The sequence below is a fragment of the Labeo rohita genome, chromosome 21 (assembly GCF_022985175.1).
Source record: "Labeo rohita strain BAU-BD-2019 chromosome 21, IGBB_LRoh.1.0, whole genome shotgun sequence".
NCBI classification, from domain to species: Eukaryota; Metazoa; Chordata; class Actinopteri; order Cypriniformes; family Cyprinidae; genus Labeo; species Labeo rohita.
Window position 1 is genome coordinate 5,553,367 of NC_066889.1, and position 12,403 is coordinate 5,565,769.

Sequence of the window (12,403 nt, forward strand, 5' to 3'; positions counted from 1 at the left end):
TACAACACACCTCAGGCATGAGACGGTCGGATGCGAGTCGACGCTGCCGGTGACGCGGAAGGTCACTTTAAAGAATCATGAATATTCATTATTATTACAACAAGGTCGTGACCAAAGCCACGCCCCCTGGGTGGGTTGAGTTTTCTAAAGCGGTCACGTTGCGTTGCGGCATTGAAACGGGAGGCTGTCGACAACCGGGCATCTTTTGCATCACTCTCTCCGAAACAGGTAAGGGATTGAATTTTTAATTTAAAAATACATATATATTTACAATTATAGTGAACCTGCCGCTTTCTTGAATGACATGTCATTTACTCGTTTCGTAAACAACCCATTTTTGACGCTGAATATAATTTTGTTCATTCATTCAGAAATTTGATTTAAAATATTTGCTATTTTAATAGCGCAACGTCAGTTATTTGCATTAAAATGTCATAAGTAAATATGTATGATCCGACAGGTGGTTGTTTTATTTACTTATCGAAGGCCTTCTTCTCCATCATGGCACAATGATAATACGTTGTAGCAGCGTTTATATAAACATATAAAAGCCGTCCTATCATTTTCAAAGCGAAATGTTCGTTTTTAAAGGTTCAAATGCTCAAATATCAACTATAGGAAGTGATAAACATCATCATGTCGACATTCATGACATTCAATGTCACCCTGAGCGCGGATGAACACCATCATCATCACCATCTCTCTTCCGTAACGTTATATTAGAGTAACGTTAGAGCTAACGGAAATCCGACAAACTGAATCTATTTTAACAACGCTTATTTGACAGAATATGCTAATTAAAGCATCATATGCACGTGTAGATCTATACAGCATCATGGATGCGGCTGATGTCTGCGGAAGGGAGTGTGGCCGATCTGCACGTAGGCATTTGGGCATTTCCTACATCACTAGCTTTAGCCTAGCTGAGATGAGCTAACGTGATGAAATAGCAAGTCCTTTAGAGATTTGATACCCATCCTCACAACATCACACGCTCTCGAAACAGATATTTAAGTAATGTACATCAAATTTAGGTTTTGTCAAAGACGTTTTTCACTCTAAATGTCGACCTCTAACGCTTTAACATTCCACCTACACTGCTAGCGACGCAAGTAGAACGCTCGCGTTGCGTTGCGTTGCGTCACGACGCATATAGGTTTGAGATGAATCACGCGAGCTGTTCTCGTCCTCTCGCGTGTCGTGTATACGTGCTGAGGATGGTGTCTCTCCTCTCTGAGGACGCCGCAGGTACATATATAGTGTTGCTCAAGGTTAAATGAACTAAGCTGATGATGGAGACTAAGCTCCGGGTGTACAGTTCTCTAAACGGTGGCCTTTGACTCTTTTATTTCTTCTTTTATGTACTTCTTTTATTTTTGCATAGCCATTGCATTTCTCCATACATATTATATGAAGAAAAGATAATGCGTGTGACGCATTTCTAGGCCTTTTGAAATAAAATCATTTAATTAATATTTAAAATATTTTTAAATTAAACATTTAATTAATATATGTAAGCAAATTAGCGTAATTTCAAATTTTAAAGAAAATTGTCAAGCTATGTGTGAAGAACTACACTACCCATAATCCTGCAGTGAGATCCACCAATCAGAAAAGGTCAACAGGAACTCAGCAGACACTCTCAACCTGCTGTTTTTGCATTGAACTTAAATATTTTTTACTTAAAAATACTCAATATTTTTAAACAATTTAAGTGCACAGTTTTCCACCAGTCATATATATACATTTTTGCTTAGCTTAAATTTGTAGTGTCATTTGTTTCAGAGAAAGGCTAGTTTGTTTCATTGAAATCCCTAAGGAAAAAATGATTGGAAGAGATGCTTCCATCAAAGCCACTGGAAAAATGGGCGGTCACTGACTCACTATTGCGCATGATGCAGTGCGGAGCAACAGATGCAGACTGAATCTGTCAGCTGTCACTTATTCCTTGTGCATTTTCTTTGAGAAGCATCTTCTGCAAGGCCACCCGCACTCCCTATAAAGATTAGTTTGAATAAAAGAGTAGATCTTCAATACGGTGGCATTATCAGCCTAGGAATGAGCATTTGACATTATTATTTTCAGTGCATTTCTTTCGTTTTATAATTAGCAAAGCACCTAAGCCATTCAGCTTTGTATGTGCAATGTTAAAAGGGATGACCAGCGATCGGAAGGGGTTGTTCTTCACACCCATAACTGATAATACGCTGGTTAGCTCTTCCATCCTGCTATTTTGAGCTTTTATATCCAAGCAACTAGCAGATTGATGCCTTATAGGCATTCATTTGATCCACTATGTGATTTGTTTAGAACCAGTTAAGAATTAAGACTGTAATTAAAAGAATTAAAAGTGCAGTGTCTAAACAGTGTCATCATGACTCATCGAAATGTATTCGCTTGCATGAGAAACACTGATGGTGTTTTATAAATGGCAGGCCAATGGGGTTCTCTTTAATATAAACAGAGCTTGCAGTTGTCTGTGAAATATTATAAAATAAACTCTGTAACATTGGCAAGTAGTCTAAATAATATCTAGGTCTATCTCCAACCTGTTCCTTTTAGCGTATGTATATAAATAAGTGTAGTATTTTAATATAAATAGAATATTAACATATATAACATATAATGTTATATAACATTAAATATAACATATAACATGTTAATAACATAATATAAAAAAAATATATTAAATGCATTAATTTAATTAAATGGAATTATTTGTTAACATAATGAATATGTTGACCTAGGTTAGCAGAAATATAGTTTGCGACTTGGAAATATTTGAGGTTTAAATTACACAAGCAATAACCCATACTGTACTGTTGCAAGTAAAGGGCAAGGGAGGTCATTTTGAGTTAGGAGCAGTGGACACCTCTTCATCATGGATCACTGACTGTGGTCATGCATCAAAATGACCTCTGTTTGTCCTTTGTAGTGTCATAAAATCCATAATGTTGTCAATGAAGTCAATACGGTATGGCCTTTTGCATTAAAACAACAGTTTAAAAATGAAAATGTTGAATTTAAATTTAGCCATTTAGCAGACTGTTTATCCAAAGCAACTTACAAAAGAGGACAGCAGAAGCAATCAAAACCAACAAAAGAGCAACAAAAAAAAAAAAAAAACAACCTCTATAAGTGTCTTTCTTCTGTTACACACAAAAAAAGATATTTTAAAGAATGTTGGTAACCAAATGTTTTTTTCCTATACTATGGAAGTCAATTGCTGTGCCTCATTTGGAGGCTGTGTCCTTCAGAGGTCGCACTTGCTGGCCACATAGTCTCATTTAAGAAAGTAATAGTAAAATTGCCTGTTATTCTTTGCGAGTTGTGAAATACTGTAATTTCTATCTTTCTGTGCATTCTAATGATTATTTTTCTTAAATGAGATGTATTCAATCAATATTTGCGACCTCTAGAGGACGCAGCCTCCAAAATAGGATGCATTGAATGGCTACCGTTAACTATTTGGTTGCCAACATTCGTCAAATTATCATCTTTTGTGCTCAACAGAAAAGAGAAACTCATTCAGGTTTGGAACAACTTGAGGTTGCACTTTAACAAAACAAATCCAGTCAGTATTTCTGGACTATAGTATGTCAGATGCCTTTTTTTGTTCCAAATGGAATGGTAAGAGCATGTTGTGACACATCCCTCACAAAACACGAATTATGTGAAACTGTAGGATGAATGAGGTGAGCGGTGACCGTGGGCTGTGTTTTTCTAAGTTCCATTGTTCAGCAAACCCAATGAGGCGGATTCATTCACAGAGTCAGCCTTGAGGGATGTGCGCTCTCCTGACACTTCAGTAATACTGTGATTAAACCATATGCTAGCACAGAAATACAATAACAGCTGAGATGCTAGAGAAACAACAACTGGCTTGAAAGCAACTTTTGTTTAGTCTCTAATTAAAACCCATGAAGTAGTATCTCTGATTAATTCATTTCAGTAACATATCAATATAATATTAAATCATTCTGTGTAACTTGATAGGTTGTTTTTCTCTTTTATTCCATGCATTCTGTGGATGTACTGGGGCGTTTGGTGTCACAGCACATCTAGCTATGATTTATATCTAAACAGACCAGCCAGTTTGTGCCGGTTTTGGCCCGTTCCATTTAGCACAGAGATGGGGGTGCAGAAAGAGAGATAGAAATAGATTTAGACAAATGATAAACTCCACAGTCAATATGAACAATAATTATGATATTGAGTGAAAAAAATAACCCTTGTATAAAAGAAGTGTTTAATTATGTATTATAGTAAATAATTAGTATATAATTATATACTTAAAATCTTAGAAGTGTGTTTTTAAAAACTGTACATGCAGATAATATAATATTAGTGAAAAAAAGTCCAACTTTAATCACTGTTTCGTCCAACAATTAAGGTAGACTTTTCAAATTAACATCTATTTTAAATAATTATTTTAATCTTTGATTAAGATTTTTGTGCTTTAAGAAGTAGGCTTATTTTAAGGTGTTGACAAACATACTAAAGAACATGCACTTGATTATAATTTTACATATAGGCTGTTATTCAATATAACATTTAAAGAATTCTTGTGCAGTTAATTGAATTTATTATGAATTTAAATGATAATGCATTTTGATTTAATTCCGGTTAGAATGCACTTAAGTAAAACTACATTCAGCTTACGATTAATTATATTTATATCTAAGTATATTATTTCTATTAGTACTCTTTTTAAAAGCATGCTAATTAATTCACAAGGAAAATAAACAAACCCTTTTAATGAAATGTTGTGTCAATTCAGCACTCTGAAACCATGTAGTAACAGACAGTGGGGCATGTCTAAAGGGGATTGACAGCAGAGATTAGAGAAATGTGATTGCATAACAGCAATAGAAAACACTGGCTTTAGTCCAAGTTATTACGCAATTCAGCCTCGCTAAAGAGCTTGTGAGGAAGAGTGGGCTGGAATATCAACCAGACCCTTTTAGATACCTTGAATAAAGAGGCACAGTTTTGTTTATCCATAGCTAGCAGTCAAACGTTTCCAGGAGACGAGTTGTTGTTCCTTATGTGACTTTCTTTGGGTGAAGTAGTGTTACTAAGCAGTGGAAAGCACTGCCAAATTCCTATTCAAATCATGGTCTGATTCGCAAATCATTAGTGTCGCTCTGTGTGTAACTATATAGCCAGCAGTGTATATACATAGAGATTTTTACCTGTTCGAAGTTGTTGGTAAAATGGAGAAAATGACAGTTGTGTCTCTGCCATTCCTCCATTGCAGGTTGCTTTGAGCCGCAGACATCATGACGCACCAATACCCCGCACTTACAGCTGAGCAGAAGAAGGAGCTTCAGGACATCGCTCAGCGTATCGTAGCTCCCGGCAAGGGCATCCTCGCTGCCGACGAGTCCACAGGTCAGTGAGGGTTTCATCTTGTATTGAAATAATACATTCACACCCAACAACCCAATTGTCGTTCTGTCTTCCTTGGAACATGAAATATGCAGCAAACAGCTTTCTGTCAGTCCCTTAACACAATTATTTGTATGTCTGCATGTATATAGGTAGCATGGCAAAGCGCCTGAACCCCATCGGCGTTGAGAACACAGAGGAAAACCGCCGTCTGTACCGCCAGATCCTTTTCTCTGCTGACGAGCGCATTGACAAGTGCATTGGTGGTGTTATCTTCTTCCACGAGACCCTTTACCAGAACGCTGATGATGGCACACAGTTTGCCAAGCTGATCAAGGACAGGGGCATTGTTGTGGGAATCAAGGTACTAGATTTGATTTAAATTAAAGTCCACTAATTCAATTAAAGTCCACTTCCAAAACAAAGATTCACATATAATGTACTCACCCCCTTGTCATCCAAGATGTTTGTGTCTTTCTTCAGTCGTAAAGAAATTATGTTTTTTGAGGAAAACAGCATTTTTCTTCATATAATGGACTGATATGGTACCCCGAGTTTGAACTTCCAAAATGCAGTTTAAATGTGACTTCAAACGATCCCAAATGTGGTTTTAAACAATCCCAGCCGAGGAAGAAGGGTCTTATCCAGCGAAACGTTGGTTATTTCATTAAGAAATACAATTTAAATACTTTTTAATCTAAATGCTGGTCTTGCCTTTCTCTCCCTAAACTCTGTGTATTCTGACTCAAGACAGTAAGGGTATGTCGAAAAACTCTGATCATATTTTCTCCCTCAACTTTAAAAATCATTTCAAAGTCATCCTACATCACTGCAGAAGTACCGACCCAGTCTATGCAAAGCGAACATGCAAAGACGATCAAACACCCTTAACAAAAAAGGTAAAATAACGATATAGGACGATTTTGAAGTTGAGGGAGAACATGAGATGGAAGTTTTTCGACATACCCTAACTGTCATGAACCGGAACAAAAAGTCCAGGCAGAGTAAGACAAGACGAGCGTTTGACATTAAAAAGTATATACATTGTATTATTTTTATTAAAATAGATAAGACCCTTCTTTCTCGACTGGCTTTACAGCTGCATTTGGGATCGTATGAAGCCGCATTTAAACTGCATTTTGGAAGTTCAAAATCAGGGCACCATAGCAGTCCACTATATGGAGAAAAATGCTGAAATGTTTTCCTCAAAAAAACATAATTTCTTTACGACTGAAGAAAGAAAGATATGAACATCTTGGATGACAAGGGGGTGAGTACATTATTTGTAAATTTACTCACCCCCAGTTGTAAGCAGCATTGGCATATTGTTTGGGTCAAAATTATCGATTTTTCTTTTATGCCAAAATCATTAGGATATTAAGTAAAGATAATGTTCCATGAAGAAATTTAGTAAAAAAAATAATAATTTTTGATTAGTAATATGCATTGCTAAGAACTTCGTTTGGACAACTTTAGAGTTGATTTTTCTCAATATTTTGAATTTTTAGTTTTTTGCACCCTCAGATTCCAGATTTTCAAATAGCTGTATCTCGGCCAAACCATACATCAATGGAAAGCTTATTTATTTCAGCTTTCAAATGATGTATCATATCTCATTTAAAAAAAAAAGAAAAACCCTTATGACCGGTTTTGTGGTCCAGGGTCACATATAAACTTTTTTAAATTGTAATAATATTTCACAGTATTACTATTTTTACTCAATTTTTAATTCAATAAATGCAGCCATGAGCATTATAGACCTCCTAGAACCCCTAAATTTTAAATATATTTACATATACTGTATGCCTTGCAATAAAAACGGAGTGTTGAGTTATAAATAAGTAGGCATGTAGGCCAAGGATTAGGATAAGATTATTAGGTTAAATTAGGTTGTTCATGTTTGCCACAGCAATGTGCTTTCTGATTAGTACTTTTTAGCTGCTTGAGGATTTGAAATATTCTTCCAAATTATATTTGTATCATTTTTTTGTATTTGTAGTTTATTGGTGAATAAAGCATTGTTTAGACATTTGTGACCCTGGACCACAAAACCAGTGTTAAGTAGCAATTTTACTTTTATGCCAAAAATCATTAGGATATTAAGTAAAGATCATGTTTCATCAAGATATTTTGTAAAATTCAAAACTTAATTTTCGATTAGTAGTATGCATTGCTAAGAACTTTAGAGGCAATTTTCTCAACTTCTTTCTTTAAATACCCTCACATTTCAGATTTTCAAATAGTTGTATCTCGGCCAAATATTGTCCTGTCCTAACAAAGGAAAGCTCATTCATTCAACTTTCAGATGATGTGTAAATCTCAGTTTCAAAAAATTGGCCCTTTTAACTGGTTTTGTGGTCCTGGGTCACATTTTAAAGTATTTATTAGAAAATACAAATTAGGATTGCTAGATTATCAGAAATTCTGCCATGACCGTTTGATCATAAAGCAGGTTGTCCTCTTTTACAGGTTGACAAAGGTGTCGTCCCTCTGGCAGGAACAAACGGAGAGACCACAACACAGGGTAAGCTTACTATCGCTGATATAATATTGGCTAAAAATGATGGAAATTATAATGATGTTTTGTTAATGGGATGCCTGTTTGTCTTAAGGGCTTGATGGCCTGTCAGAACGCTGTGCTCAGTATAAGAAAGACGGTGCAGACTTTGCTAAGTGGCGGTGTGTGCTGAAGATCAGCGAGACCACTCCTTCAGAGTTAGCCATCATGGAGAACGCTAACGTCCTGGCTCGCTACGCCAGCATCTGCCAGCAGGTAAGTTTATTAAGTCTTGGCAGTTTGTTAACTAAAAGTAAAACTGTTAAAAGTTGTTATCGGAAATAAAACTGAAATTAAATCTAAATATTAGATGACAAACCTAAACAAAAAAAAAACACAAATATTTTTTTAAAGCACTTGATATGACTAAAACGTGAACCTAAATTAAATATTGAATAAAATAAAATTCTAAATATTAATAAATACATTAATAGTAATACTAAATAACACTGAAGTCAAGAAATCACACAGAGATAATTGTAAATGTCTTCAGATAATTTAGGGAACTGTTGCATGGAGTACAAAGCATAGAAATTAGAGATAAGATGTAATCAATGGAGTGTGACTTTTATTAAAGTAATATTGTCCGTTTGTTTTTTCAGAATGGGATTGTGCCTATTGTTGAGCCAGAAATTCTGCCTGATGGTGACCACGACTTGAAGCGCTGCCAGTATGTTACAGAGAAGGTACATCAAAAGTGACATGAATTTATAGCATTCCAGTTGATTTGTTACATACTATATGGTTAAATTTACTTCATCTTTATTTCTCTTGTATCTCCAGGTCCTTGCTGCCTGCTACAAGGCCCTGTCTGACCATCACGTCTATCTGGAGGGAACTCTTCTGAAACCCAACATGGTGACAGCTGGACACTCCTGCCCCACCAAATTCAGCAGCGAGGAAATTGCCATGGCCACAGTGACAGCCTTGCGCCGTACCGTTCCCCCCGCAGTAACAGGTGAGTCACGAGTCTAACGGAGAAACCTCAGCTGTGTTTGATTTACCATTTGTAGCTTTAAGAATATGTTTGCTGGTTATTTAAGAATACGAAGTGCTCCGTGATGTGGATAAAAGGTGTGAGCAGTGAACTGCATGTGGTGAGATCACAGTCCCATTTGTGTATGTACATAATCCGTTTTGAATTTTCTCCGGCAGGTGTGACTTTCCTCTCTGGAGGTCAGAGTGAGGAGGAGGCGTCCGTCAACCTGAACGCCATCAACAACTGCCCTCTGACAAAACCCTGGGCCCTCACCTTCTCCTATGGACGTGCCCTGCAGGCCTCTGCCCTCAACGCCTGGCGTGGAGCCAAGGAAAATGAGAAGGCCGCCACAGAGGAGTTCATCAAGCGCGCTGAGGTCAGTTGATCAAATGTTTTTTTCCATTAAGGTGCAGTCACATTAGCAAAAGGTCTATTGTCAATAGTGTAGCTATGTGTAAAATAGCTCACACAGATGTCACTTCCAAACCAAGCAGCTTTCTGTTAGTTAACGCGGTTAATTCGTGTGACTAACTTGAATCAGTTTCTAAATTTGTTGCACAAAACTGCTGAACAAGGATTCCTGTTGAAATGAATAAATTTTGCCCACAAAAACACTGGCAAATGTGGCTACCCCTAAAGCAAATTTTAGTTTTCATCTAAATGCCATGTATTTTTGTGAATTTTGTGGGAACATAACACCCTAAACAGCATACAGAGTTTATTTACCCAATTCCAAAAACGTAATTACCCAAAATGAAAACTTTAATTTCAGTTTTGCTGTTTTGGTGCATCACTGTCAGTAATTTGAGTACAAATTTTCCAGTAAATATATGTACTGAAAATGTAATATAATTTAATAATAAATTAAATATAATTTTATTTAGAAATAATATAAAATTTAAATAACATTTAAATAAAAAATATACACTAATTGTCAGAAGGTTTTAGACAGTAAGATTTTAATGCTTTTAAAGAAGTCTCTTCTGCTCACCAAGTCTGCATTTATTTGATCCAATGTACATCAAAAACAGTACAATTTTAAAATATATTTACTATTTAAAATGACTGCTTTCTATTTGAATATATTTAAAAATGTAATTTATTCCTCTGATTTCAACAATTTTTAGCATCATTACTTCAGTCACATGATCCTTCAGAAATCATTGTAATATTCTGATTTGCTGCTTAAAAAAGATTTATTATTTAATTTATTATGTTAAAAAAGAGCCGAGTAAGATTTTTTTCAGGTTTCTTTGATGAATAGAAAGAACCGCATTTATCTGAAATGGAAAAAAAATTAAAATTGTCTTTATCATCACCTTTGATCAATTTAAAGCATCCTTGCTAAATGAATATTAATTTCTATAATTTATTTCCCAAAAAAACAATAAAATTATACTGACTCCAAGTTTTTGAATAGTATAGTGTATAATGTTACAAAAGCTTTTAATTTCAGATAAATGCTGATGTTTGGATCTTAGTATTCATCAAAGAATCCTGAAAAAATATAGGCAACTGTTTGTAGTAGTGTATAATATTTAAAAAATAATATAAAATTTAATAACAGTAGAGCTAGGGGTGGATCTGTTTAGAATTGTTGGGCTACAATAGTTTTGTTCCTTGTTAATGTAAGGTCTGTCTAAAACTGCTGATTCAAGCAACATAAACTGACGTTATTGAACTTTCCCCAGGCTAATGGATTGGCTGCTCAAGGCAAGTACGTCTCCAAAGAAACCGGTGGATCGGCGGGACAGTCCCTGTACGTGGCCAATCACGCCTACTAAACATCCTGCATCCCGTCGTTCCAGCTTCCGCCAGCCAATAGTATAGTGCACAGCTGCTACCCTTCCTGTCACCGACCAATCACAGGCCTGCGCTGTCTTCTGTACTTTAGGGTTGTCATTGCAATGTCTCATAATGTATCTATTTAAAATATATTAAACTTTAGAAATGGAGAGAAGCTATAAAACGGTACGCAGGAGATTATTTTTTATTTTTGAAACATTCTAGATAATTTTAATGCTACAAACAAGAAAACAGTATTTTTTTGTGGCCCGTTAGCTGGTTTTAAATAGAAGTGTATGTATATCAGCCATTCTGTTGTTATTATTCCAACATAAGTCATTCCAATTCAGGCACCAGCCACTCGAGTTGATATGTCACATTCCTTTCAGTGCAGTTTGACCACATCGGCCCTCATGATGATGTGTGGAAGATGTGAATACTGAGTTGAGATCAGTGTATGCCAGCAGGGGCAGTTTATTATAATAAGGAATGAAATAGAGTAATATATAATTGCTAGTAATGATTAACTCCACCAGACTCTGAGGAATATTATTTTGTGTTGTGTTCACATATAATATTAATGCATTGTCTGGGCCGTGTGATTACTGTTCAAGAAATTTAATATAAAATACTAATAATATTAGTTTGAAAAGGACCATTATTTTGAAATTGTGCTCCGTTGTGTTGTGTGCTTGAATGTATCATGCTGTCCCTCTCCTCCCTGTATTTGTTACACAGTGCTACATGAATAAAAACCTCTATATTGGTTATAAACGGCGGAGCGGACCAAACTGTGGAGCTTCTGGGGAGGGGAACACTCACTGCTCTGACAAAATGTGATCTTGTGATTTGGTGTTGTTCTCTAAGCACTTTGTGTGTCAGATAGTAAAAACTAAAATAAAATACTGTAAAACTCTAGATTGTGTTTCTCATTACTACGCAGATATTTCATACACATATTTTGAGCCATAACAGTCCCCCATTAAGCATGTTTACATAAATCTAAGTAAATGGGTTATTCTCATTTATTTCTTGTACAGAGAGTTATATAATTTAATAGAAAGCATTTTGTAGAACAAATGTACTTGGGTAAAATGTCTGTTTAATTGATTCAAAAAATTAATGGGGGCACATTTTAAAAATACGGCACACTTTGGAGTTGCGTAATTGTTTTAAAGCATTAGAGGCACAAATCCAGTGTTTGTGTGTTAAGATCTATTAAATGTGTTTGATAAAATATTACCTTACACAAAATTGTATATTATTTAATTAATATCTACACTTCTAGTCAAATGTTTTTGAACAGCTTCTCTTCTGCTCATCAAGCCTGTATTTATTTAATCCAAAATACAGCAAAAGCAGTAATATTGTGAGATGTTTTTACTATGTGAAATAACTGCTTTCTATTTGAATATATCTAAAAATATAATTTATTCCCGTGATCAAAGCTGAATTTTCAGCATCATTACTCCAGTCTTCAGTGTCACATGATCCTTGAAAAATCATTCTAATATGCTGATTTGCTGTTCAAGAAACATTTTTTTATTATTATTATAAATATTTAAAACAGTTGAGTGTATTTTTCAGGATTCTTTGATGAAAATAAAGATCCAAAGATCAGCATTTATCTGAAATAAAATTTGAAATTTACATTACATTGTAACATTATACACTATACCATTCAAATGCTA

The 12,403-nt window shown here is 35.3% G+C and overlaps 1 protein-coding gene across 1 annotated transcript; it reads left to right on the plus strand.

Moving 5' to 3' along the window:
• The first annotated feature begins 110 nt into the window (after positions 1-110).
• On the plus strand, positions 111-11,630 carry aldocb (aldolase C, fructose-bisphosphate, b). Its single transcript, XM_051092988.1, has 9 exons — positions 111-228; positions 5,261-5,394; positions 5,544-5,755; positions 7,861-7,915; positions 8,004-8,164; positions 8,551-8,634; positions 8,732-8,906; positions 9,104-9,303; positions 10,619-11,630. The coding sequence occupies exons 2-9, from the start codon at positions 5,283-5,285 to the stop codon at positions 10,709-10,711; spliced, it is 1,092 nt and encodes a 363-aa protein (XP_050948945.1). The 5' UTR covers positions 111-228; positions 5,261-5,282; the 3' UTR covers positions 10,712-11,630.
• Positions 11,631-12,403: the final 773 nt, after the last annotated feature.

What these genes read in the sequence shown, in the direction of transcription:
- aldocb (XM_051092988.1), top strand. Translation starts at nt 5,283, where the DNA reads ATGACGCACCAATACCCCGCACTTACAGCTGAGCAGAAGAAGGAGCTT. An exon ending in CGCTGCCGACGAGTCCACAG is followed by an intron (nt 5,395 to 5,543) that starts GTCAGTGAGGGT and finishes GCATGTATATAG; the next exon opens with GTAGCATGGCAAAGCGCCTG. An exon ending in GCATTGTTGTGGGAATCAAG is followed by an intron (nt 5,756 to 7,860) that starts GTACTAGATTTG and finishes CCTCTTTTACAG; the next exon opens with GTTGACAAAGGTGTCGTCCC.